Below are 24,830 nucleotides of genomic sequence, written 5' to 3' on the forward strand. Positions count from 1 at the left end.
CCATTTTCCTTTTTAATGTATGCATCGGTGCTGTGAACTTGTCTTTTGGAACCACTTTATTGTGTCCAATAGGTTTGGGTATGTTGTATTTTTGTTTTGTTTTAATTCTAGAAAGCTTTTCATTTCTTTCCTTATTCCTCTCTTAACCCATTTTCCATTCAATAGTGAGTTGTTAAGTTTCCATGAGTTTGTAAGTTTTCTGTTGTTGATATCCACTTTTAATCCATAGTAGTCTGATAGGACGCAGGGTGTTATTTCATTTTTCTTCAGTCTGTTGAGACTTGCTTTGTGACCAGGTATATGCTCAGTTTTGGAGAAAGTTCCATTAGGTCCCACGGGTATATTTTTCTGTATTTGTTTGAAATGTTCTATAAATTACCTGTAGGTCCATTTGGTTTATGACATAAGTTAGCTCAAGCTTATCTGTTTAGCTTTTATCTGGATGCCCCTGTCTATTGTTGAGTATTGAGATCATCAGCTATCACTATGTATGGTTCAATATGTGATGTAACCTGTGTTTCTTTTATAAACTTAGGTGCCTTTGTGTTTAGTGCATAGATGTTGTTAAAATTTACTGTATTCTGTTGGTGGAATTTTATTTTGATTAATATGTAATATACTTCCCTATCTCTTCTGACTAGTTTTGTCCTAGTTAGTTCTAACTAGTTAGTCTTTTTTGTTAGCTTGGATTATCTTTTTCCATCATTTTACCCTGAAGTGCTGTCTGTTCTTAATGTTAAGGTGCATTTCTTGGATATAGCAGAGAGGTGGATCCTGCTTTTCCATCCATTATATTAGTTTGTGCCTTTTAGTTATAGTACTGAGACAGTTGATATTGAGAGTTACCAATGAGCAGAGTTTGTAAATTACTGTTATTTTGTTGTTATGGTATGGGTGTTTTATTTACTGGCATGAGATTATTTATTCCTTGGGTTTTCTTGGGTGTTGTTAGTCTCTTCAGATTGAAGTTGTCCTTCAATCTTCTGTAGGGCTGGATTTGTAGATGGATTTTGCTTAAATTTGGTTTTTATCGTGGAATGTCTTTCTCCATCTATTGTGATAGAAAGTTTTGCTGGGTATGATAGTCTGACTTGGCATCTGTGGTCTCTTAGAGTTTGTAGAAAGTCTATCCAGGCCTTTCTGGCTTTTAGAGCACCCATTGAAAAGTTATTCTAATAGATATTTTATATGTTGTAGGTTTTTTTTTCCCTACCAGCTTTTAATATTCTGTTTTGTTTGTATGTATGTTTTCATTATTATGTGATGGGTCAGTCTTTTTGGTGTTTTGTATTCTTCTTGTACCTTGATAGACATCTCTTTTTTTACTTTGGGGAAATTTTCTTCTATTTTTTTTGGAGGAAGTAATTTTTATGCCTTTCATATTTTTTTCTCCTTTCTCTATTTCTATTACTCTTATATTTGGTCTTTTCATGGCATCCCAGATTCCCTGGATGTTTCATACCTGGACTTTTTTAGGCTTAACATTTTTTTTGACTAATGTATTCATTTCTTCTATCTTGTCCACAATGCCTGAGATTCTCTCTCCCATCTTTTACATTTTGTTGGTGAGACTTGCCTCTGAAGTTCCTATCCTTTTTAAGTTAAACGATATCTTATAGTTAAGTTAAAAGTTCCTAACTTTTTCACTTCCAGTTTTCCTTTACTTTGGGTTTTCTTTATTCATTCTGTTTCTACTTTCAAGTCTTAAATTGTTTTCTTTCTTTCATTCCACTATTTCTTTATGTTTTCATTGTCTTCTTTAATGAGCTGAGCTAGATGGAGTTCGGTAACAAGAAAGAGTGAGCTTATTCTGCACATATACATGTGATATCCCTCAATTTTAGTACATGATCTCTGTGTATACGAATTTGAGGGTAAGTTGATGTGTATTTCATATATACACTCAAGTACAGATGTATGAGAGAAATAAATAAACAGGCACATGATTCACCTCCTATACCATTATATGTATACAAGGGAATTCCACCCTATTGTAGTATATTTTCCTTTCTTTTTTCGTTTTTTTTTTTTTCCTGGTTTGGTTTGGTTTTGTTTTTGTTAATTTCAGCTTATTTTGTCTGTTTTATTTGAAGGTTCTGTTCTAGCAGAACCCTTCCTTTAATCTGTCAGGTCCTCTTTGGCTGCCCTGGGGAAGTTAGTCCTCACAGTCACCTCTGATTAGCATAGCAGGTAAAAAACCTCCCTTACACACACACACACACACACACACACACATGTACATGCACAGTTCACAGTGTCTGCTGCAGCCCATAAAGATATACCAACTTTTAGTCTCTCAGAGCATGTAAAACTCCACGAGCTGCTCAGGAGGATCCACCAGCCTAGGGAGGGCAATTACACATGAGGATCCCATGTATCTGCTTGGAGATTGCCCCAAATGCTCTGCAGCAACTTACCGTGTCCTGGATGGCTTGACACAAGGACTAGCTAGACAAGACCCCAGCCAGGCTGGGGAATGGAGTGAGCCCCATAGAACGTTTCCCTACTTGAAAACCCCAGTTCCAAGTCCATTCTCTGTTGCCTGCTCCCTTAGGACAAGAAATAACACATCTCCATATAATAGCACAATGTCAGTCAAGCTGAAGACTCGTGGCATTGTGGTTAAATTTGAAAATTATAAAACTACTAAAGCCTCCTTTCATCTTCAAAAAGAAGGGAAAGCTTGCTGAGCTGCAGAGTCCTGCCATCTCAGCAGTTAGGAGATGGAAGCAGGAGGATCAAGAGTTCAAAGCCAGTCTTAATACATAGTGAGTTTGAAGCTAGCCTTGACTATACAAGAAAAGTAAATGTTCCATATTGTTTATATGAATTAACATTAGTACACTGCTGTGGAAAACAGTATATCAGTACTTCAGAAATGTGAAATAAGATTATCATCGTGCTTAACAATATCATTGGTGAATACTGCCAAAGAAAATGAAACAGATGTATTGAAGAATAATTAGTGCATCATTGTTCTCAATAGCCAGGAAAAGGAATTTACTGATAGACTGGAAAATAAATAAATGAGGTAGGGGCGTGTGAGACAGCCCACTGCAAGCCTGACAACCTGAATTTCATCCCCAGAAGAAAACCACATAAGAACCAAATGTGGTAACATGCATTTGTGATTACAGCCCCTCTGAGGTGAGATAAGAGGCAGAGAGAGGAAAACCATGCAGAAACTTGAGAGCCCATTAGCCCAGAATGTGCAGCTCAGTAGCAGAAACAGGAGAGGACACTGCTCAAAACAAAGGCAGAAGACAAAAAGACAACTCCCAGAAGTTGTCCTCTGACATCCATTCACACACTTGTACCCACACACACTGAACACGCATTATACATACAAACACTTAAGAAGAGAAAATGTGATTAGACAGAATCTACTTGCAGGAAGGGCATGGTGGATCAATGCTGCACACTTGAGTGCAGATAAGAAGCAAACAGTGGGAGGGCTGGATTCTAGTACTCCTTCAAGGCTGTCGCTCCTTCCACCTGAGCTTCTTATGTATGCACCCTCTAGTCCCAGCCTCAAGGGACACTGCAACCCAGGATTTCAAGACCAGCCTGAGCAACACCAAGAGACTTCATTTCCAGAAAAAAAGAAAAGATACCCTTCTCTCACAATAGCTCTGACAGCAGCACTGCACTGGCCTTTTAGGGACATTTAACCCAAGGTCTACAGGTGAACCTGAGTACCATGGGAAAAATGATCCAAAAAATATCAAACCATTAGACCATTGCACTATATTTCAGAATATCATCTGTATTCCTTAAATGTACTCACAGCTTAAAAAAAAAAAAGTTAACTCCAAAATTGTGCAAAATGCTTTAAAGACTTTACTTTTTCTTCTTATTAAAATAGAAATAGGAGGCTAGGGAGATGCCTCAGAGGAGAGAGATATTCCAGAGGAACTGAATTTAATTTCAACCCTATTTTCCTATAGCTTGCAGTAGCCTGTATCTCTAGCTTCAGGGGATCCAGTGTCCTCTTCTGGCCTCCACAAGCAACTAACTATACTCTCACATGCCCACATACACATGTACACACATGAACATATACACACACATACATATGTACACAGATGAACATACACACACACACACACACAAATAAAAATACACCTAAAAATTAAAAGTTCCAAATAGAATCAGTTGAAATTTGCCAGTTCCACTGCCTGACTCTTCTTTATGTACTGTGGAAATTTTAATTAACTTTGTATTAAAGTATTAAACTTTATTCTGGCAAGGTTTAAAAAATTATTTTTTAATTGAATTTTTTACAATACCTGAGTTGGGTATTTAGCCTCTAAGTATATAAAAGGGACTAAATAATACTTTCCAAATATTGAAGTTAAATGAGGATATGACTTAGGTGTGAGTTGAAGACAACCAGAAATTCCATTGTGCTTTCTCGTGGTTTTCTGCAAGTTTGTATCTGTACTAAGATAAGCTTGATTCTCTTTAACTCTCAAAGGACACCTTATGTAACTGAATAACTCCCAGTGTGTATCTCAGGGCCCATTCACCTGCAAGTAACAGACTGTGCTCAGATGACATGATAAATGTCACTCCTGTGCTTCTGAGTCCAGCAGCCTCCTTGGGGTTGAAGGAGGCTCAACAGGTACAGCAGGTACTGCACGAGCCTGATCTGAGTTCAGTCCTTAGAGCCCACTCAAGGGGATAAGGAGAGAGCCAGCTCTGCAGAGCTCTCCCATCTCCACATGAGTGCTGTACACACATGCCTCTCCCAGCCATAGACAGACACAACAGGAAGAAAATTTAAAAAGAAAGAATCCAGGTGGTTAGGGGCTGGGGAAATGGTCCAGCATTTTAAGAGCATGAAAACCTGAGTGTACCACACACCTACCTGTTACCCCAGTGCTAGAGGGTAAAGACAAGAGGATCGCCAGGTTCAGAGAGCGAGCCAGTCTCAAAGGACTAAAGTAGAGATAGAGCAGGACCCAACATCACCCTCCGACCCACACTAGGTAGCATGGGGGTAGCAATTAGTTACTGACCTATGATAACCATCATCAAACTATCTGAATATTTATTATAATCATAATGTGGAAATATTCTGTAAAGTTACCTCGTAAGTGTTGTGATTACCACTTAAATTATTTCTACTATTTAAAACACTCTGGTTTGACACTCAATGTTTTGCCATTGTTTTAACCTGAAACAAACTTGAGCTTTACATCTTAAAGTAGGGATGGAGATAACTTTCTAATGTAAATGAAGTGTTCCTTTGAGCTTTCCTGTGTTCCCAGTGAATTGATTTATCAAGCCATAGAGGCAAAGGTTATTCTTTGTGTAATGAATTATAAAGGTCCCTAGTTGTAGTAATTTTCCTTCACTCCTTGTTCTCTTGTAGGATTTGTTAACCAGACATAAAGTATTGGTAGCAGACTTCTTAGAACAAAATTATGACACTGTAAGTAAATCATTTTTAATATGTCTTTCTTTCTCCCTCTTGTTACTTATGGGCTGGCTGGGATCCTTTCATTGTGTTTTAGACAAAAACCGCATGTAGATAGGGAGTGCAGAAGGCTTGTGCACAGGGCTGTAGTTCCAAGACTAAGTACCTACGTAGTTCTAGATGCCCAGGATTGAGGCTTACTGCTCTGTGTTCCAATTGCCTGTCGCCTGGCACTTGGAAGGAAGTATGTTTAGTGTAGATATCTATTGTTTTGGGAGGAGTGTTCAATTGTTTGGTTGCTGTTGCCAACTCTGAGTTCTGGTCACATGTGGTATCTCTGGCAGAAAGCATTTCTGAGTTGGTGGGTGGTACAGAGAAATGGAGTTGGACTAGAAGGAAAGACTGAAAGGGACAATGGAAAGGAATGAGGGGACCTTGCATCTACTGTATTTGTATTTTAGATTCACAATTACTATAATTTGTCTGGTGAATTATATTGATCTATAAAATGTCATGTGTTGGTCTTTTTGTTGCTAAGACAAAATATCTAAGAGGAGTAGCTTGGAAGAAGGAAAGCTTTATTTTGGAATATGGTTCCAGTCCATGATCACTTGGCTCTGTTCCTGAATCTATTGTGGGGCAGAGATCATGTTGGAAAACATATGGCGAAGGAAAGATACTCGGTGGCAGCCAGGAGTCAGAGGGAGAGTCCAGAGACAGAAGACATGCTTCAGAAACATCCCTCTGGAGTTGGGGGAGGTAGCTCAGCAGCTACAACATGAGAACTAGGGTTTGGGTGCCTGGACCCATTTAAAAAGTCAGGTGGGCAGAGCAGTCCCCCAGCAATACCAGTCCTAGGAGACAGAAACAGATGATCCTTGGAACAAGCAGGCCAGCCACTAGCTGAACTGGTGAGCTCTTGGTTCAATAAGACACTGTGTCTCTTCTACTGTAGAGCAATCAAAGAAGGCAACCATCAACATGTAAACATGCATACGTGCACACTGCACACGCATATGGGGGCAAGGGGAGAATCATGACCCTTAGTGACCTATCTCTCCTCTCCTAAAAATCCATTTAACTATGACATCATCAAGCCTATTGATGAAATTGGCACTCTTATGATCTGTCACTTCTCAATAGTACCGCAAGCTGATGACCAGCTTTTCAGTATACAAGCTTTTAGGAAGAGCCTCCATATCTGAGCTGTAACCTTTCCCCTGTGTTCATGAATAGAATAAAATGCAAAGGAAAATAGTGCTGTGGCTTTAATACAATTGGTGTAATTTTACTTCTCAATCCTAAATCCAATGTTTTGGTGGGTGTGCACAGAACCCTGTCACTCAGCACTCTAAGGATGTCCTGTCTTTCTCTGTCCCTGAGCCTTTTGCTCTGGCTCTTTGCTCCTCCAGCTTCCGTGTTCTCTGATTAAAGTGCCCACAAATGGTGGGAAGTTAGTACCAAGCTTCTCTAAGCAATGCTCTATGCTCCCAAAGGGCCCATGACCAATGACTGTCTTGAGGAAGATCCTGGTCGACATGGTCATTGTGTAGCAGTGGTCACCCAAGCCTCACCTGTTGACATTAGAGATTTGACAGTCTTAACTATAATTTAGTCTTTTCTCACAGCCATCAACTATATAAACAAATTTCTTTAAAATAAGTTATCTTGAAGTTTTAATAGGTATTTTATCAGAATGATTTATTGGGAGGATTCAAAGTTATTCCATCTTTCAACACAATTTCTAATTGATAAAACTAATGGGCAGCTGAATCCTTTATCCCTTCACCTCCCTGTCTTGATCCTTTGTGTCTGGGGCAGTCGTGAGATTCCGAGACATCCCTGAGAGCAGTGTGCTGCGGTGGGTCTGCAGGGCCTCCTGACAGTGGGCACACGTCTGCTGCAGAGGACACACTGCCACTCTCACAGGCTTATTTTCTTTTTCTTAGATTTTTGAAGACTATGAGAAACTGCTGCAATCTGAGAACTATGTGACAAAGAGACAATCTTTAAAGGTAATACCAGATTTTTTTTAAAGTCCTTATAAGCTGACATCTTGTTAACAAACAGTATCTATTCTGCACAAGTAAATACAGAAAACTCAAAATGTCCTTTGAGTTAAGAAGTGACTTTACGGGTCTGTTTTATGCTCTGATGGAGCTGTGTAGCAAAATAACAAAAATAGCAAGTGTAGGCTGAAGTTAGAAGTAAAATATTTCGCTAAGGAAGAAGACAAAAACCTAAGCTGGCTAAGCAGAACCACATGGTTCTCTCCTGGGAATGTTCTCAGAGGTGAAGAGAAGCTGGTCAGGTAACTGGGAGAGGAGGGAATGTCAGGAAGGCTCAGTGGAGTCCTAGGAATCACCTCAGTGTGACTTCCTGTAGAAATGACAGAATAAACCAGTCCAGTGCCCCTTGTGCAGCTCTGTGCAGGACACTCAGGAGGAGTAACAGTTCCAAAGCACAACACAAAAACACAAATGTCTGGTCCTTGTGTGGGAAATGATAAACCTAGTATTTTTGAATGGGAATAACAACTGTTAGCTATAATACAGTGTTTATAGCATTCAGATATTACGGGGCTTCCATGTTAAGGGAGGCAGTTCTCTCTCTCCCAGCATTGTAACATGCCTTCTTAAACTACATTCCATTGCCAGGCCCCCATTCCCCAGCCACTTTGGACAACCAGTGTTTAGCCACCACTTTGCTGTTAAACTTAAAATGATCAAATTACATTCATAACAAAGAAAAAGAAGAAATAGTTATGCCCTAAAAGTAGTATGTTAAATATCAACTAAGCTAGACTATGTTAAGCTAGTGGTGTGTTAAATATCAACTAAGCCCAGTAGTGGGACACTTGACTGGAGTGTACAAGGCCCTGAGTTTGATAAGGGGGACTGAAATGCTTATGTGGAAAGAAAAAAAAAAAAACCTGTCTAATTGCGTAAATAAAACCTTGCTAAAAGAAAAAAAAATAATAGAAAGACTGGCAGGAGTTCACTGGAAGAGAATCTGGAAAGAAGAAAGAAGAAGGTGTGGTTAGCTTGGGGAGAAGGCAAAGTTGGGTTAAGTAGTGATGAGAAGCAGGCTCTGAGGGTAAATTACTCATCCAGAAACCATGTACAAGGAAGATGCATAGGCTGGAGAGACGGCTCCGGGCTCACGAGCACTGTTGTTCCTCTAGAGGATCCATGTTCAGGTGCAAGCACCCACATAACAGCTCACAACCACCTGTAACCCCAGGCCCAGGAGAGCTGATGGCCTCTTCTGACCTCCAAAGGCACTAGAAGTATAAGTGGTACAGACATACACATAAAACTAAGATTAAAATATGTTCATTTAAAAGCAGAATGCAGTGACACTTGTGTCTATGATCCCAGCATGCCCCTAAAGAGATACGAGGTCAGGAGGCAGAGGTAGGAAAATCACAGGAAGCTTGTGGGCCAGCTAGGACTTAAAGTGACAGTGTCGCAAGAAGGTACAATATTTTAGTTCCCCTGAAGGTTGTAAGTTCAGTAAATGATAAACAATTTAAAATTTTGACTGGGAAAACAGCTGTTTGTTATAATATGAAGTTAGAAAGCTGAATGCTATGGGACTAATATTCATAGCAGCTTATAACAAGAGAGACCCTATCTCAAACTATAAGGCTAGGGCCAAGACCCAAGGCTGTCTTCTAAACTCTACACAGGTTCCATGGTACACATAATACACACACACACACACACACACACACACACACACACACACACACACAAAAGGTGCCAGTTCTTAATTATCCACAAATGCTGGGTGAAGTGATGTTGGGGAAAGCAGTGGGAGGGAGAATGTTCACTCAGTCAGCAAATATTAACGTACTTCTCTTATAGACATGCAGTGGCAACAAGCCAGCACTGTGACCCTGGGCTCTGAGAGTAGGTGATCTTGAATGACTTCCAGATGCTCTAAGGACTAAGAGAAGATTAGCAGACTGAAGGGCCATGCTCCAGAAGACTCTGGAATGTTCCCACTAGGAAAGAAAGTCTTAGTTAACAGTCATAGTTCTACTAGGCAAGGTTTTGTATGATGGAGAGAGCCATGTCTGAGGGGCCAGATGTATACCAGAGCAGCTGGACTGGCAGCAAGGCCTCTCTAGCAGGTGGCTTTTGAGCAGAGACCTAAGTGTGAAAATGTAAAATGAGTCCAAATAAGGTATGTGTGTGTTAATACCCAGAGGCCATAACCCTATGAAATGTCAGTGGAAGTGCTCAGGAGCCCAACACAGTACAGCTCTGGGCCCTATATACCTGCCCTCCCTAGAAAAAGTTGCTTAGAGATGGCCATTTGTCCAAAACAGGTCAGTGCTGATGATCTGCGTGGTGACAGGGCTGCACCTCTGTCCTTCAGATCTCTGTTGGATTTTTGCAACACTTTTTGACAGCTAGTAATCCTGTGCTAGCCATGCAGTTTGTATAACTTGCAGCTGCTGAGAAGTTCACCTGTGATGTCAGGATGGTGACACTCGTGGGACAGTGCATATGTTCTTAATATTAATTTTACCTTAATTTTAAATTAAGGTAATGAACTTAAGTTTGTTTTGTCCGTATCTATACATTTCTTTCACTGTGGTTTGCATTAGTTATGCTATGTCCCCTATATTGATGCTATCACTGCCCCAACTTCTGATTTAATTGGCCCATCAGTTTTCAGCCAGTCAGTTAGCACTTGTTATTGAGGTTCCCCTTGACCCATTTAGAGAAATTTTGTGCTGTGCCAGAGCTCCTCATATTGAGCCATTGATTGCAGGCAACTGAACTCCAGGTGGAGAAGTGACCTAAACTGTTATTGCCCTATGTCCAGAGATGTGCTGAAGCTCCCTGCTTAACTACTCAGGACTGGAGATTCTGAGACGAGGAGTCCTTGTCTTTAGTTGTATACCCAGTGATGAGCCCATCAAGGTCCACTGGGTAGTTCCAAACCCATGATCACACAGATGGCTCTGGTTAAACTGAGTAGGCCACAAGACAAAAAGGTCTGAATGTAGAAAAGGATTTCTGGGGCTTAACAGGGTGAGAGGGAAATGAGAGCAGGGAATAGAAGTAACAGGAATATATCTCATACACAGAGTTGTCACAGAGAACATTTAATTTGGGCCTACATAATAAGCAGAAGGACAGCCAGAGATGCTTATCAGTATAACAGGAGAGAGGTGGCCATTGGAACAGTTAAAGAGAGATGAGAATGCTTTAAGGGTTAGCATATGAGAAATGGCTTGGGTATTTCCAAAGTCGTTTTCAGTGTAAGTCTGACATACTGAGCCAAAGTAGAGTTCCTATGTGATTGGACCTAATTGAAGGAGAAAAGACAAGGGGTGTGGTCTTTAGAATACATCCATTTTCTGCAGTGACAAGAACTTGAACCAAAGTTTTCCTGACTCTGAGACCTCAGGCTCTGTCAGAAAGCTAGTGTCCTGTCCCTTTGGGCCTATCTTGCCTTTTCTGTGACTAACAGATTGTCTTCTTTCTACCCATATCTCCATTGTCTCTTCTCTATGGCTTTGCCCCCACCTTATCCTTTTTCCCTCTTCATATTTTAATATGGTTCCAACAGAGCTTTACTGTGGTAAGAATTACTGGCTTTTTTATTTGTTTATTTTTGTAGTACTGGGGATAGAACCCAAGGGCCTCAGTCACTGTGCTGGGCATAGTCCTGCCCAGAACTATGAACTATAGGTATTTGTCCAGTGAATCAAACGAAGTTCTTCAGATGAATACTGCTAGTCACTAATCCTCCAATGTGCCTTCCCAGAGTTCAGTCTGGAAAGGATCCACATTCTTTAGGTGAGCCTGGGACTAGAGGGCTGATAAAACTGGTGCCAGAGGACACATCTGTGTACAAGAGGGGAACCTATCCATCCAGCCTTGAGCTGGATAGCATAAGTGGGTAAGAAGTTCTCTGTCCTCATTGTCCCAGTGCCCTTCTGCTCAGAGACTCTCCACTTGGGGCCTGGAGCAGACCTTTGTACCTAGTTCAGAAACACCTGCTACTTTCCCTCTCCTGCTTATTTACAAATGCTTCTGTTCCCCCGAGGCTTGTTTGCTGTTCTGCATTAATCTACTGAGACCTGCTTTTCTTGTTTAAACTCCTTTCTAGTCTGAGTATGTAAAGAAGAGCACTGGGAGCAGAGAGGAACAGACTAAAGTATGTGTCAACATGCAGAACTATGAAAGGTGCTTCAGGGAAAGTTGGCTTTTAAGTGCTGGGTTACAAGGCAGAGACACTGCTGGAATGGTGCTGCATCCATCACCTGATGCAGGGATCCTAGATGGTGAATGATTAGACTGGTTCACATATCAACATCAGGCTTATTCAACATGGCTCCTTCTCTGAAAGAAAAGAGTTACTCTAGGGAACTCTGCTGATGCAAGCTTGGTTTTTACTTGGGTCTGCGTCACCGTAGCTACTGTCCTAATAACTGCTTTTGCTAATTTGGATCCTGTGAGGTTTTGCCAGTGATATCCCATAATTGTAGAAATGAGAAGTTAGACTGTTGCAGTGGCAAACAGCTTCATCAGTATAAACTGGCTGACATTTTAAGCCATTTTCTGATTCCAAAGTACTTGCTACCTGCTGCCTTTTTTAATCATGTTCTAAAGTTTCCTAGACTTTCTTGGTCTTAGAATACTTAGACTCCTGGTGCCAATAAAAAGTAATTAAGAGAGAAATTCCTTTCCCTTGTGTGCTGGAGCTTAGGAAATTATTTCTTATATTCTTCAGAAGCTTGGCATTTAATTACTAGCAAGAAAGATTATAATTGAAAGGAAGCTTGGTGAATTTTTTTTTTTTGGCTCTGATCAGTTTCATTAAAATAGCACAGTTTGGAGGGGGAATCTCTTAGTTACAATAGCTACATGATTAAGTAAAATGTAGACGTGTTCCAGTTAGTTAGAGTAACAGCCCTGCTTTATAATTCTTTGTATTGCACTGTGGGTGGTTCACTGTTGTCCTTGTCACTGTTAATTAAAATAGATTGACAAGTAATGAATGGCCAAAGGACTTGAACTAAACAGACTTTTCAGATCTTGATTAATACAAAGCTTGAATAAGCATGGCTCTCCAAAATAGAAGAATTGAAAAATACTTACTACCTGTAGCACTAAGAATATAGGAGTTGTTCCAAAATAATGCCCTTACTGAATTAAAGAAATCTAAGCTTCTCTCTCTCTCTCTCTCTCTCTCTCTCTCTCTCTCTCTCTCTCTCTCTCTCTGTGTGTGTGTGTGTGTGTGTGTGTGTGTGTGTGTTTGAACATGCTTACTTTAAGGTCATAGTTCAAAAAGGAAAGACAGTAGTAACAGGTCTGGAGCATGTTAAGCTCAAGGTCATGGAGTTTGGGGGTGGTTATGGGATTCTGGGGATCCTAGAGTCTTAAGCTGTGTAAGTGTTCTACTGCTGTAGCTATGTTCCCAGCCCTTTATTTTTCAAGATAGGGTTTTCTTGTGGAGCTTTGGCTCACTTGAACTTGCGTCATGTCTCCAGCGTGAGCATTTTACAGTATGCACCACCACATCTGGCTATAGTTGTAAGCTTGTGTGAACAGAAGATAAAATTGGAATGACTTAATCTGAATTGAACTCATAAATGTAATGTTAACAAATCCTAACTGAGGAATCTGTGTGTTTATAAGTTTTATATAAAAATGTATTGCAATATATTTGCTGTACGTAACACGAGCTTCGCAAAGATATTTGCATCCTAGTATATCATATGCTGTCACCTCTGTTTCCCTTATTTTTCCAGTCTTGACTTTCATCTGCATGGCATATGTGCATACATGTGATTTTATGTCTCAGTATAAATGAGAGGAAACGGGTGATGTTTGCCTTTCTGATCTATTTTGCTTGCTATGGAGATCTCCAGTTGCATCTGTTTTCCAGCAAATAGCATACTTCCTTCTTCCTCAGTGACTAAATGAAACCCTACTGTGCTGTGAGATTTATAGCTCAGTTGGTAGAGTCCTTGATTAGAATGGACAAAGCTCTGCAGGAAGTCACCAGAGCTACATAATCCAGGTGTGATGACACGTGCCTGTGCACCTCACACAGGGAAGTAGTTGATCAGAATTCAAGGTCATCCTAAACTGCATAGTGAGTTCTAGGCCAACCAAGGCTACAGGAAATCCTGTCACACACACACAAAAAAATCCATTGTGTATGTATACCACATTTTCTTCATTCTGTGCAGAATAGAAAAATACAAGCCTACACTCTGTATAAAAACACCAAAGATCCCAGATAGCCAGAGCAACCCTGAGGAAAAAGAACAAAGCCAGAAAAATCTCCATATCAGATTCCAAGTTATTCTCCAGAGCTATCATAATAATAAAAACAAAAGACAGCTAAATGGGATAGAGGACCAGGAAATACCCACTGTTAGGGTATTTCAAAACATGAAATTTCTTCTGTAACTTGTATTCATGTATTATTGTGTGTTTGCTGGGTAGATAGGTAGACATTTTTAGGGCTGAAAAGCCCTTGCTGGCTTTACAGTCAGGAGTGCTTTCTTTGCCTTGAAGGCTTTGAGCTAAAGGTTCAGGAAGGCACCACTCCTGACTCCCTCTGGGGAGATACTTGTAATGAGAACTTTTCCAAGCCTCTTAGAGCGATAAAAGAAATTTGAATATCCAGATAAAGACAATCTAGGGAGACAAATGTCTCCCTGGGTTACCAGGTGAATTTCAGGTGAACTAGGAAGTTTAAGGGATAGTGCTGGGAGTCCAGGTAAACCAGGAAGTGCAGAGGGCAGGGCCCTCATTCTCCCACAGGCAAGTCTACTTTCACCCTGAGACTCAGCCAAGTTACTTCAGTACTTAGCTGTGTTCCTGCGATAGGCTTTAAGCCTTCAGAGTCATGTTTTCGCAGCAAACACCATGTTCAGGCCTGCTGGCTGGTTGCTGTTTGTTTGAGATGGGGTCTCACTGTGCTCTCTGGTCTGCAGCTCATGGGCTCCTATGATCCTCCTCCTTCTACCCGCTGAGGAGCTGGGCCTATGGCAGCTCCACTGTGCCTGCTGTCCACCTGTTCTTTAAGTACCTCACAGTTCTTCACTTCTTACCCAGCCTTAGGTTTCCATTCAGCTTAGGTGAGATATATTTGAAGACTCAAATAATGGCTTTGGATTTGTGTCTTCTTGCAGTTGCTAGGTGAGCTGATCCTGGACCGCCACAATTTCACCATTATGACCAAGTATATCAGCAAGCCAGAGAACCTGAAACTCATGATGAACCTGCTTCGAGACAAAAGTCCCAACATCCAATTCGAAGCCTTCCATGTCTTTAAGGTAAAGAGCTGGTGCCTGGATATGGTTTTCTCTAACTTTGAAATGGCAAGACCTCTGCCTTTCGCTTTCCTTTCCTTGAGAGAAAATTAAACAATCTTTTTGTTTTGCACACTTACTCTCCCACTATTCTATTGCAGAAAACCATAACTTGAGTGCTAGCTACAGCTGGGCAAGTTTGCCTCTGACCTTTACATATATATTTATAAATTTAGAGAAGTCTCACATCTGGGTTCAGCTGACCTCCCTGACTTACAGCACCTTGCAGTAAGATAAAGAGTCATTTTCCAAATTTAAAACCCATTGAAAAATAAATGACACTTGACCCTCCTGGTAAATGCCACATTAGTATTCCCTAGAGGCCAAGAGGATGGGGACGCAGTGAGGCAAAGCTTCATCCAGGTTCTGCCACCACACTTTAGCAGCTCAATTCCTTTTCTCTTCAAAGAAGGCTTCATGAGGCTCAATGGGTAAGAGCACTTGCTGCTCTTCCAGGGCACCCAGGGACACATTCCAGCACCCATATGTGGTGGCTCACTGCAGTCTGTAATTCTAGCTCCAGGGGGTTTGATGCCTCTGCCTCCAAAGGTACCTGCAATCATGTGCACATGCCCATATGCAGGCAGACATGCTTACACATAATTAAAAACAAAAATAAATCTTAAAAAAAAAGAAAGAAAGATTTATCCCCCCATACAGATTACTAATATGACTGGAGACTGAGCTAGAGTGGAAGACTAAATGCAAACTAGAACAGAAATGCTGGCTTCTGCTTTCTCCTCTCTGAACCCAAGGGAACACCCAGCTCCCTGGACTTGTCTGTTACTGCTTGCTAAATGGGGTCTTCTTTCTAACATCTTTCTCCACTGTCTGAGTAACACAATTTTTTTTTATTACTCCCAGAAACTTTATACAATAGGTTTAAATATATGCATATATAGGGTAAAAGTTCATTTGTAATCCCATATTCACAACTACTGTGGATATATCTTTGGGATTATCCCCCAGCTTGATTCACATTATACTAACAATGTATATCCTAGTTTTGACACATTGAGCTGTTTTATTCAGGGCAGTAGTCTTATAGGCATCCTACTTCATCACTGGCCATTTCTCTAGTATGAATGGCCCTGAGCTATGGACAACTAACTCCACTTCTTACTGTTAGCTATGTTAGGCTCACACTGTGCACCTGGCCGGCTTTTGCCGGCCTTTGGTTGTTTTCTCTTAATTGATGTCTAGAGTGTACTTAAGAGCTCAGTGAACTCCAGGAATGTTTGGTCTTAAAATGTATGTTCATGAACAGAATTCCTTGTCTCTTAGAGGAGAAGACAGGAGCTTGTAAGGCAATGGTTGCTTTGGCAAGTTAAAACCTTAGTGTTTCTGCTACCAGGTAGTTATTGCCCAAAAAGCCACTGGGATACTTCAAATGTTCACGTACAAGTTTCATTTATTCCCACTCGAAATTCTAACGGAAGTTTTCCTGCAACTTGACAAGCTGATTCAAAAATTTGCTTGGTAAAGAAGACATAAGGCCACCTGTGGCCGTTTTGAAGAACTGGTAGCGATGTCTGCTGTACTAGATAATAAGACGGAGATTTGGCCAAGTCTCAGACATAGTGAAGAAGTCAGCAAATGTTAAAAAGGTCTTTTTTTTTTTTTTTTTAAGTTTGAAACTTGTCTCTGTCTGGACTCATGTTTTGCAATAACAATCTTAGAGCCTGTGGTAAAGAGGCAGACACAAGTTCAGGAGAATGATCACCTCAGGAGAGAAGAGGAGTCGTGCCAAGGGGAGGGGCAATGGCTGCAGTAGCACGTGGCATCCTAGTCCCTACATTCTTCTTTGTGTTAGAGCTGTCACATAAAAACTGAGTTGGCAGAAGAAACAAAAATTTGAGTGTAGTTCGAGAAAACACCTAGCATCGGAGAATAGAGACCTGCCTCAGACCCTCCTGAGGAGTGACTGTTCAGAAACCTGTGTGCTGTGCCACTCTGTCTGAAAGTGTGTAGCCTGTCATATGAAGTGAGATCTAGTGTCATCTAATCGTGTACAGAAATACATGATTATAAAAAGATTTAGTTCATGGCAAACTAGAAATAGCCTGCTTCTGTCCTCAGACAATCCGAATTTGGTTCCCCTAATCACTGGACAGAGTAGGAACATTTAAAAATAGCTAAGCACTTGTTTACTCGTATGTTATAAATTGGGCCTTCCCTGCACCTTGGCACTTGATTGTTTATTTCCCAAAAATAATATTTTCCTATTTAGAAAATCAAGAGTCCTAAACTTTTTTAATTTTTTATGAATAGTTGCTTGCCCCTCAAAGGAGCCTCTGTAAAGATGCAGAACCCGTGGACCATGCTCCTGGAAATCCCTTCCAGGCTAGTAATGCCACTCCCATTACCTCCCTGAATTCGGGGACTCTGTGAGACTCCATTTCAGGCAGTCCGCGGCCCTAGAAAGTACAGCTGCAACATGGGAAATCCTGGGTGAAAGTCAGACAGTTGTGTGAAACCTCCAAGACGTATCAGAGTACCAAGGCAAGGGCTATGCTGGCACTCCACCCCTCTGTGGTAGTTCAGGCCTCCATGCCCCTCCTCTCCTGAAGTTAAGCAGTTGGAGAACCCTATTTTGTGGCTGAGAAAGCCATTTCTATGGGAAATTCAAGGACAAATTTATTAGCGTGTGCTCTACCAGTGAACCTCATCTCCTAGTTGTGGGCTTTAGTGTGATGTCAGGTATTTGGGAAAACAACTGTGTGATATTGGTGATGTTAAGGACTATGATAATATTAGTGTAGTGAGTCATTACTGTGTCCTAGTGAGTGATAAATGGATACACGCAGGAGCTGCATCCTTTATCCTTCTCAAAACTCAGTCATGTCTGACAGTAAGAGTGTGTGAGGAGCTAAGGCATGCCACAGCATGGTAAGTCATGAGAGCACTGCTGAGTTACATGACACCATCGTCATGACATAACGGTAGGAGGTCGGTGGTGGGAAGCACAGTAGGTGTGACTGTTGATGGGTGTCAGGCTTCTTTGGGATGACAGAAGTGTCTTAAAGTTGGCTGTGATGGCACAATTCTGTAAGCATACTAGAAATCATTGATATCTATATGGTCAGTCAGGTGGACTAGTATGTGAATCATGTCTCAATGTGACTGGATCAAAAACTTTAAAACCTGAATGACATACAAGTCATCAGAAAACTAGATATCCATTCCACAGAATTGCAAGGCTTGATTTGTACAAGTCTATTAGCACATTCCATATCCTAAGGAGGCTCCTAGAAACATCCAAGGACAGTATGAAGAATGTTTAAAAAAAAAAACGAGAAGAGAGATCAGAGGTATTTCTGTCCTTCGCTTTGGTCTGCTATTTACTTTTGAAACTGTTTTACAGTGAGGAATGTTTTGAGCATACCTGTCCCTCTCCTTGCTCTTGCTTATGGGTAAGAGCAAATAATTTAAACCCAAGGCATGATATGCCTGCATGCAGCATGGCACAGGCAGCACCAGCCTGTAGCTGGCTGGGCTCCTGCACTCTAAGACTTACCTAGAGAGCCCAGCAAGCAGTCTTTCCCTCAGACCTATAATGATGAGAGGAAATAGCATATATAAACTAGCTAGCCAGTACCCAGAGAGTGTGGCCTAACTGTTGCTCAAGTGGAGACCAGTTCGTAATATACAAAGAATCTGTGTAAAGGTCTATAGTGGCCTATAGTGTCAGCTCCTCCAGAAGCTGGCAAGGATCATTAGTTCAAGACCTGCCTAGGCTATACAGTGGTTTCAGGGGGAGTCCCAAAAAGCAAAAGAGAGCTGGGCTATGACTCTGTGGTTGAGTGCTTAACTATAGTGTGTGAGGCCCTAGGATTAACCCCTGATGAGAGATAGAGATAGAGAGAGAAAGAGAGGAGGGGGACAGAATACAGATCATGTGTAAAAACTTCAAGCTCATTTTTCTTTAAGGTGGAAGGCTGCATGAGCATTATTCGCAGTCATTATGTCTGAGTGGAGGAGTTTAGAGGATTGATTTTGTATTTATTGTGGTACACAAGTGCCCCGCCCTCACAAGAGTTCAATGTACGTGTTTTTTCACACATCATTTCCCTGCTTTCTCACCTGTGTCACATGCCAGAGTAATCAGAGCAGTGTTGCAAGTGGCTCTGGGAACCTCAACTTCCAGCCTGCTGACTGGCCTCTGTCACGCTATCTGGTCAGCCATGGCATGGCACCTCCCTTGTAGAGCTTGGCCATTCTTTCTTTAACCGAGGCAAGCTAGCTCTAGTCTCTGAGATTGCCAGTTGGTGGTCATGGTGTGTGTGTGTGTGTGTGTGTGTGTGTAAGAATAGTTCCTTTATTTACACGTCTATGGTATAAAGTCCATGGACTTGTATATGGGCAACTCCATGTCACATGTGCAAAGTATTGTAGCAGAGAACAAAGCTGGAGCAAGCCCTGTGTGCCTCACCAGCTCAACTCCTTTTTGCTAAAAAGAATTTAGATGAAGTCAGTGAAGATGTATGCAAGATTTAATTTTCATCTTCAAAAAGCATTCAGATTTAAAATGGAAAACAAAATATTTTGTTTCCTGCATTAAAAATATTTGAATGTAGCTACTGCCTTTTTCTCTGTGCTTGCAAACTCCATATATTTCTGAGCCCTGTTAAACTGAGGGACGCAGGCACTAAGACAGCAGTTCAAAAGGCTACAGGCTGTTTTCATGTGTTTACCACAGCATATTCTGTACACATCAGTCAGCAGTGAGCGTCCACCGTGAAGTCTCCTCCCACCCAGCCAGTAAGTCCTCAGACTGTCAGGGTCAGTGTGAAAGTCTAATGAACAACTGCCTTCCGTACAGAGGGCTCGGAGCCATGAACAACAACAAAAGAAAACCCAAGGGAAATGATCAAGCTTGCAAACAGCCTCAACATTTCGCTAGGTTTCAGTACAGGGTGTGGGCTTTGGAGTTCATCCAGCATGCCTGCCTGAAAACTCCACTAGGCTTCTGAAGGGAGCTTGGTTTGCCTAGTGTACCTAGTCTTTCTTCTGAGTTATTTATGTATTTACCACAAAAAGCCAGGCAATTTGTAATTAGAACTTTAGCAGCTCTCTTAGAAACAAACACCAACCAGAAAAGGCGATTGCTACCATATTCACAGGTATTCTGTGAGCAGCAAGCATTTGTGTAACAGTGTAAACAAGCCTGGGGTACCTTTTTTGTAAGTAACTATTTTAGTTTATTGTAACAAAAGCCATGTCTATGAAACTTCACACATTGACCATTTTAAGAGCAGAGCTCTGTGTTCAGTGTTGTCACCCAGGGATTATGTCAGTACATCCCTGCACCCCAGAAGGAAACCCTCTGCCCTAAGCACTCTCTCCAGTCCCTTCCCATGAGCACCTGGCAGCCACCATCTGCTTTTCACTCTAGGGATCTACTTGTTTGTATAAACGCAGTCAAATCCATGGTGTAGCTGGGTCAGCACCTTGCTCCTTGTAATGGCCATGGCAGACTTTGTGTCATGGACATCCGTTGGTCAGTTAGTGGGTATTTGGGCTGTTATCACTACTGGTCACTACTCCTGCTGTGGACACCTGTTTATTTGAACAAACCTTTGCCCTATGTTGGGGCAGGATTTTTTGTCACTCACTACTTTACCTACCAAGGAGATGCCGGCCTTTTCTACAGCCACTGCACCGCTGTGTGTTCCAGCTTGGTGTGTCTCCTTGTGCTCAGCGCACTTACTTTCTGTTTTACGTTTTATGATCTGCATTGCCCTAAGAGTAATGTGTGTGAGTGTGTAGGTTAGTGATCACTTTTATTCCTGTTTGAAGAAAGTACTGCTCAAGTCCTTTGCACCCTGGATAACTGGGCTTTGTTGTTCAGTTATGAGAGTTCTTTATATAGTCTAGATCTGAGATCAGTCAGATTCATGACTTACAGACACTGTCTCCCACCCTTCTAACACCGCCTTTTATAGAGACGCATTAGCCATTAGTGAAGCTCAGCTGACAGCTTTTCTTACTGGTATTTTAGGCAAGGTTATGAATTTATCCTTGGTAGTTTTCGCTAGATGTCTTAGTAGCTCTTCTATTTTGGCCTTTGGTTCATTTTTAATGATTTTTGTATAGGGTGTGAGGTGAGGACTCAGCTTCATTCTATTGTATATACAGTTCTAGTTGTCTCTTGGATGCTTTTTATCTAGGAATTTAATTTTATCAAATTATAAAATAATTGAGATGACTACATGGTTTTCCTGCATTCACTCACTGTGACATTAGCTTCCTAGGGCTATCAGGTTACCACAGAGGGCTAGAAAGAACAAAAGTGTATTCTCTCCCAGAGCAGCAAACCAGAAGACCAAGGGAAAGGCATCAGCAGACTTGGTTCTTTTAGAAGGCCTCAGGGAGAATCTTTCAGTCCTGTCTCTTAACTTTTGGTGATCACCAGCAGTCTTCCCTAAGAGACATATCACTCCATTCCCTCACTGCATTCGACACTCCTCTGCATGCCTGTATACCTCCATATCTGACGTTCCATGTTACCTGTCTTAGATTGAGGCCCTCTAACCCAGTATGACTTCATCTTTGCCTGCTGTATTTGAAAAACCCATGTTTCCATAGAAAGTGACACCCTTGGGTGCTAAGGGTTAGGATGTCAATGCGTCTGTGTGGGGAAAACAGTACATCTGGCAATTCGCTGATTGTCTGATGTGGAATTAAGTCCCAGTTGGTTATTATGTGGTGTGGCTTACTTTGCTGATGTTTTCTTAAGAAGTTGACCTTTCATTCATAAGGGATATCATGCTTTGAGAGCTCTTTCATTGTTTAATCTGGCTTTGGTGTCAAGGTATTACTGGCCTCAGAATAGGCTAGGAACAATTCTTTGAAGAAATTGAGAAATACTAGTGTTCATTTTTCTTTAAATGTTAGGTAGAAATTTTCTAACAAAAGTCAGCTGGCCTGGGCTTCTCTTTATTAGGGGTATAGACAAGTATCTTTCCATGGGCTGGAGTCAGCCCGGGTGAAAAGCAGACAGAGTTGAGGGCCAGCCTTGCTCTCTCACCTGCTGTGGGTGCAGCCGCCTGTGCAGCATGGAGGTGGGCCTAGTACATAGCAGTGCTCCACTCTAGGCTGCCTTTTCGTAATCCAATTCTCACCAAGGTGCTTCATCTCAAGAGCCTGCTTCTGGCTTTAGTCATTCTCCATGGGAACTCCTCTGTCTCTGCTCCTTTTCCTTATTGCTGCTTTTCCTAGTTTCGTAATGTGTGAGGTTAGCTTGCTGATTGGAGCTCTTTCCTCTGAATGTGGCTTTGTCTGCCTGAGTGCCATTTCTTAGATTTCATTTGTGCTCTTCTCCAGCTGTTCACTAGTCACCCTGTGTTCTACTTGTTCCAGTGGCTATTAGGAGCATAAGGTGCAGTGTAGCCAGGAGGTCAAGGCCAGACTCTTGTCGCCTTATGGTTATGGACCTGCTGGGTGGGCGTCTAGGGACCTTCTTTCTGGCCTCTGTGGGCCCCTGGCCTTCCTGGGGTGGAGTTATTGTGGGTAGCCGTGCTAAAGACTGTTCCTTTGTGAGTATTCTCAGGGGAGGCTCTGCTGCTTAGGCCCTGCTGAGGGTTCAGACTCCCCAAGGAAGACTGGTTATGGAGAAAACAGAAGCATCAAGGATTAACATATCATATTCCTATCATTTGTGAATCATTTCAGAAATGCATTGGTCAAATGTTTACCTCTGTTCTAGGTGTTTGTGGCCAGCCCCCACAAAACGCAGCCTATCGTGGAGATTCTGTTAAAAAATCAGCCCAAACTCATTGAGTTTCTGAGCAGCTTTCAGAAAGAAAGGACAGACGACGAGCAGTTTGCTGATGAGAAGAACTACCTGATTAAACAGATTCGAGACTTGAAGAAAGCAGCCCCGTGAAGATGGTCCTGCCCCGACAGCCATTTGTCTCCCTTGCCCAGTGTGTACAGTGTTGTTTTAAAGTCTCCGTTCTTAGGAAGGCTTTGGAGGTCCTGTCTTTCTCAATTGATTGTTCAAGGTAGATGAAATATAAACATTTGAGTGGAAGAAAAAAATCAACCTAGAATAATATATTCATTTTAATCAAGCCTGTGATTGCTTATGGAATCAACCATTATATTAAACATTGATCAAAAGCAGTGTAAGTTCAGAGCTGCACCCTGGGTCACCCAGGACATCAAGTCAGGGAACACAAGTGTCTCTTGAAACAGACGATGGGAGGAGACCCATCTGGTTTTGTTCGTTTAGACAGCCTTTTTCAGACACTGAAGAGATGGGAGACAGGACGGCATTGTCTGCTCAGTGTGCACTTTCCTTCTCTGCCTGCTGCCTCCTAGGTAGTAGGTGGGAACAGTGCCCAGCTCCCAGCACCGTTTCTTCTTCCTTGTAGCCCTTGTCTGACCCATGACCCATTCCAACTTCTGAGGGCTAGTGTGGAAGCAGCTGAGGGCCGAGTGAGATCAATAGAGGTTACAGGGACAGAGACCCATGGGCTGTGACTCTCAGAGGAGAAGTGCAAAAAGGTGGCTGTAATCAGCACTGCTCTGTTGGCTCTGTTGGCTCTGTTCTACAGGGTCAATGAGTGTGAGGATATTTCACTAATAGCTGTTGCTATGGAAAGAATGCTTCCTGATACTTCCATATACTTGAGAGGTGGAATCACAGTAGGTACAAACCATGGGGCTAGATGGCCATGTTATCCTTCCATCAGTAGAGGGGAAAGTGAGTCATGCATAACAAATGTCTCAGACAACCAGAGGTTCTCTCTGGTTCAGTTTGTTCTGTAATAACCTGTCATTCCATAGCCGTCTATCAGTGTCTTCAATGAGAAGCTAAAAAATCTAAAATTGTTGGTTCCAAGTACTCTCTTTCATGCTAGAATAACTAAGGTGTTCATTTGTGTCCCCTTAACAGGGACAGGAAGAAAAATTATTTTTTTAAAGGCCATGGTTTGTTTTTAGACTTCAGACCTCTAAAATGGACTTTTAAAGAGACATTTCCCAGGCACTGAAGCTACAATTGCTTGTCAGCTCTTCATGCCCTGAATTCCCATGGCACTGGACTGCTGTCTTCCTTGCCTTTGGGCACATATGTCTCCATCCAGAGACAGGAAAGGAAGTGTGTCCTCCAGTATAAATGCTTTTAGTGGGTTTCCCACCCAGCAAATTCCCTGGCAAGGCACCTTGCTTCTTGACTGGGGTTCAAGTGTTTTACTTCCATGTACCCCCGCCACTGTCCTGTATTCTTCAGTCACAGAAGTCAGATTTTTTTATAATATTTCCTGATAGTATGGAGCCCCTTAGACCTTGACCTTTCTAGATTTGCTTATTTGATTAAAAGAGATGAAAAAACAAAACCTTTAAATGTGTTTCCATAGCATCATGGGACACAGGCAAGGCCATGTTTTAATTTTATTTCAGTTAAAAACACTTCTTTTCTCTGGGTTTGAATTGGCTCTTTGCCAGCATCCTTTTATCCTAGCTGTGTACTTTCTGGACAGAAAGCTACAGAGTCTGAGATGCAGTGACTGAGGTAGCCGGGGTGCTGCTACGAGTTTCTAAGTTAGTCACTTAGACGGGGCACATGGGGCTCACCACCACGGTGTGTTTACACAGAGATCACTGTAAGTACTGTGAGACTTGAATGTGGAAAGGTCATAGTTAATAAGAAGCACAGTTTAAAGACCAAATAAAAAGTACCACATACTCTTGGTCTCATTCCTCTTCCTTTACTTGTGCAGCTGAGTTCTTGTCCTGAAATAGGAAAGGCCACAGGCAAGGCCACACAGAGACCCCAGTGCACTGCAGCAGGAGGCCCTGTCCATATCCCAGGATCAAGCACCTGCCAGCAGGCACTAAGTCCCACTGTTGCTGCCTCTTCGGTTAGGAGGCATTCCCATAAACATAGACATGGGGGTTATAAGAAGAATGCCCCAGATCTAGGGTGGGACACACCAGGTTGACAGTCTGTCTTCTGTCCTGTGCATTCTCAGGGCTGTGGCCTGAGAAAGGCCATGGCGTTGGGAGCTCTGTGATGTTGTACTGAGACCTGGGAGGCTCCCAGTGGCA

At 42.0% G+C, this 24,830-nt stretch overlaps 1 protein-coding gene across 3 annotated transcripts in view; it reads left to right on the forward strand.

The window, feature by feature from the left end:
* Cab39l (calcium binding protein 39 like) overlaps window positions 1-24,467 on the forward strand; it is a 97,281-nt gene extending 72,814 nt beyond the window's left edge. For all 3 annotated transcript variants that reach the window (XM_021181258.3, XM_029468718.2, XM_085828701.1), the window contains 4 exons: window positions 5,378-5,437; window positions 7,372-7,437; window positions 14,595-14,738; window positions 22,483-24,467. In XM_021181258.3, coding sequence (XP_021036917.1) covers window positions 5,378-5,437; window positions 7,372-7,437; window positions 14,595-14,738; window positions 22,483-22,662 — 450 coding nt within the window. In that variant the 3' untranslated portion in view covers window positions 22,663-24,467. The remainder of the gene's footprint in view (window positions 1-5,377; window positions 5,438-7,371; window positions 7,438-14,594; window positions 14,739-22,482) is intronic.
* Window positions 24,468-24,830: the final 363 nt, after the last annotated feature.

Source organism: Mus caroli, unplaced genomic scaffold (assembly GCF_978045245.1).
Source record: "Mus caroli unplaced genomic scaffold, Mus_caroli_1 scaffold_12, whole genome shotgun sequence".
In the NCBI taxonomy this organism is placed as follows: Eukaryota; Metazoa; Chordata; class Mammalia; order Rodentia; family Muridae; genus Mus; species Mus caroli.